This window comes from Gossypium raimondii, chromosome 8 (assembly GCF_025698545.1).
Source record: "Gossypium raimondii isolate GPD5lz chromosome 8, ASM2569854v1, whole genome shotgun sequence".
Taxonomy (NCBI): domain Eukaryota; kingdom Viridiplantae; phylum Streptophyta; class Magnoliopsida; order Malvales; family Malvaceae; genus Gossypium; species Gossypium raimondii.
Window position 1 is genome coordinate 47,427,306 of NC_068572.1, and position 3,716 is coordinate 47,431,021.

Sequence of the window (3,716 nt, forward strand, 5' to 3'; positions counted from 1 at the left end):
CTCAAAAAAATAAAAGCAATTTAATTCCTATCAATTTTTGAATTTGGGAAAATAAGAACAATTAATCACGACGTTAATGTTTTCCATTAATTGTATATGATTTTGATTGGTATAATAATAAAGATTACACATTCTATAAATTTGGTCCTAATTTAACAAATTTATCCGGTAACATTTGTGCAAATGTGTAAAAGTTGAGGTTAAATTTTTAGAATTAATATCAAAATGATAAAATATGTAAACATCAAAAGATAAATTTGTTACTATATCAATTAAAATTATGTATAATTGACGGAAGACATTAGTATTGTAATTAATTGTCCTTAATTACTCAAATTCGGAATTGACGGGGATTAAATAGCTCCAATTTTTTAAGGAGGGTCTAATTTATTCAATTTTAAAATTGCCCATCTCCACAACATGATGGATAAGATGGAGAAACATTTTAGTCCACTCTAGACTTGATACATCAAGAATGAGTTGTCTTATTCTTAGTCTACTTCTTGAGTAATGGTTACATTTCATTCATTTAATACCCAAGGAAAATGATGTGTAGGCAAAGAACCCGACGGCTCATATTGGTTTGATCACCATTGAAGATGTTGGAAATCAGGCTACTACTGGTTCTTTTTTACTTTGAATTTTATTGATACATTAAGTTAAGACCGTCCAAAGAATTGATCAAACACAGATAGCATCTTCAAATTGTTATCCATGATTGCTGAAAGTCAACATTGGCAACGCATTCCTCCATCTGGTTTTAGACAGCTTACAAGAACCGCTAAATATACAAACGTAAAACCATTACAAAACCCTTCACTTACCATCTTATATGCTCTAGTGCTTCATAAAAAAAATTTTCACTTGGCATCTAAGCAATAGGGTAAACCCTAACTTCATCCAGAACAGGACCACAAAGAGACCCGAAGTCATCACTCCTCGTGTGGTAGTAAGAGCTGTAGAATGTGACTCTTGTCCTGGCTGTATCAGCTTTGAACATTAAGCTTGCAGCCTTGAATTCACCTTTTCCACGTGATGTGAAGGGAACTTTGACTGTATGTTTGGCAGCGAAAGCCTCCACCATCATTTCTCCGTTGCAACCGTTGCGAGCGTCCCCGATGATGAATGTCATGTTGTATGATTTGTTGGGGATGGTCCTGAGGATCTGGGCGATGGCACTTTCTCTCCCGGCAACCAGCTCGACTGCGGAGTGTCCGGCCGGGACGTTGAAGTGCTTTGCATCGATGAATTTTACTGCTTTAAGTGATTCAATGATCCAGCCCGGGAGTGGGGATGTGAAATCCTCTTGCCGAGGGGGGAGCAAGACACCATTGGTGGAGTTGACTAGGCGATGAGGACCCTCTTCAAAGCCATTGTTCTTCACCAGATTATCTGCAATGTTTAATCATGGTTTAAATATTGAACCAAATAAATAACATACCCAAATTTTGAAATCCAAACTAATCCTACCCAAATTGAAAAAGTAAACAACTTTGCAAATAAAAACCAGCATAAGAATTGGGTATAGGTCTTTACATCTGGTAGCTCTGGGACGGACAAGCTCCTTAATAGCAACCGCATCCAACAATGGACCACAGGTGGGATCCTCTTGAACACCTGGGTTATGGAATTTAACAGTGGCATACTTGGTTTTGGGAATGAAACCCCAAGCATAAACGTCATCACCGATACTACTGTACAAGGTCTGCAAGGGAAGGTCCCCTGACTGAGTACCCACCGACACTCTCAACACCTCGTCTTGCGCACAAGTCCTGGACGCCCCAAAAGTCAGCGCATACAGTACCCCTGGTTTTACAGGTATGGTTTGAGAAATGGTGGCCTCGTTTCCGAGCTTCACCGCATGGACGCCATGAGCGACGGGGTAAAACATCCCACCAGGTTGAGGCCCACCCGAGATGTACTCGACTAGCCCTGTGATAGTCCATTTGGGAAGTGCGTGTGCTCCTTTGAGTACTGTTTTCTTTAAGGCAGTCGGGCTGGGCTGTTCTTCAAAGTTGCCATTTTCAAGATACCCTGAAACAACAAGCAGAACCAAGATTTCCATTTGTAAATAGAAAATAAATAAATAAATAACAACAAATACCCAGTGATATTTTTTACCTTCAAAAGGTTTAGAAGCGATTTTCTTATGAGCATAAGATGGAACACCATGTTTAGCTGAAACAAGGGATATAGGACCCAAAACACACCCGGTGAGCAGCAAGGTAGAAGCAAGCAAAAATGAAGCAGATATTGTCATTTTCTTTTCTTTGTTAGACAAAGAAAAAACCCAGAGGAGTTAAAGCGATAAGTGAGGAGCTAAAGGGTAGGGATCCTAGTGCTTGCATTTATAGTGAGAAATGGGATAGAAAGAGAAATAGCAAAAAGTAATTAGTGTTGGCATACATAAATGGCGTGTTAAGTAAAGAGCCCAAAAAGATGCTTTACAGCAACAACGGGGGTTGTCGGAGGAGAGTCTCAATTATTTCCAATTTTCAACCCGATTTCTTCTCCACAATTAATGGAATAGAAAAGACATTTAGATGTTTATTACAAGGTCAGATACAGATGTAAAACCCAACATTTATGGTAACAAAGTAACATCATTAGTATTTCAACCTACTTAAGTATCCAATTTAAAGATTTTCAAAAATTATTGAGACATGAGTTGGTTTTAAGCTGCTTAACATTCTTTCTATGAATATTATTATGTGATACTTAAAAATTTAATTAAATCATTTCAAATTTATGAATGAAGTCAAAGTCCAATTCAGCAGTATGAAATTGCTGTTAAGCCTTCCACATCGACCACATTCTTTATTCCAGACAAGTATTAATACTATTCTAGCATCATCAAATGAAAATCTTCCAACTTTTTTTCTAAAGATAGACACCGTAAATAATTTTGTTTGTGTATAATGTGTCGGTGACCGGATACCCATACCCTTTTTTGTTCTGTAGTGAACTGAAAATCCGGTTCGATAATCATCCAAGATTATCCATGGTTGCAATCATAATGATTTGGTTTTGTCTGCTAAATCCAACACCTCTCCATTTGCTTTATGTTACGACATAAATAAAACATAATAACATAGTTTGAATTTATCAAGAGAAATTGGTGCTCCCACGTATAGGTGAAGAAGCTAAAAGTGGAAACTGTATATTCCTAGGAAGAGTAGGTGTGTTGTTACTCAAATGTTAAAAAATGGGATGAGAATGGAGATTTGAAGATGTCTGAAATTCAATCCCAGTGGTCCAATATATTACAGGATGAACTCCCCACCCATGTGCAGATGTCGGTCGGTATTCACATATAAATAAAATCTTTTCGTTTCTTTTTTTAAAGATCAGATTTCATAGCGATTCTTTTATTTCTTTATCACTCCCACCACCCAGCCGGCAGGCTGCAACACAAACTTCATTAATTAAGGCTCATGTCTAGATTTGCCTCCCAATTGTTTTCAATTTTCACTTCATATTTCAGTATTTAAATTATTTTCCCTCTTTTTTTTTTCAAAAAAATTAATGGTATTAAAAAAAAAAAAAGTGGCACACTCAACCTATGTGAATGTATCATGTATTTGGTTTTTTCTATGTCATCACTAATGTGACCACTAACCATAGACTAGCGTTGATCTAGACAAATGAATATCCAAACTCATACGAATCTTGAAATTGGGTTTGGCAAGATACTTGTTTCAGAATTTGATTTGATT

General features: G+C 36.9%; 1 protein-coding gene across 1 annotated transcript; it reads right to left on the bottom strand.

The window, feature by feature from the left end:
* Positions 1-600: 600 nt before the first annotated feature.
* On the bottom strand, positions 601-2,361 carry LOC105791758 (hypothetical protein). The gene is made up of 3 exons (XM_012619971.2): positions 2,122-2,361; positions 1,537-2,034; positions 601-1,392 (listed from the first exon to the last, which is right to left on the bottom strand). Exons 1-3 carry the CDS (start codon positions 2,258-2,260, stop codon positions 872-874), a joined length of 1,158 nt encoding a protein of 385 aa, XP_012475425.1. The 5' UTR covers positions 2,261-2,361; the 3' UTR covers positions 601-871.
* Positions 2,362-3,716: the final 1,355 nt, after the last annotated feature.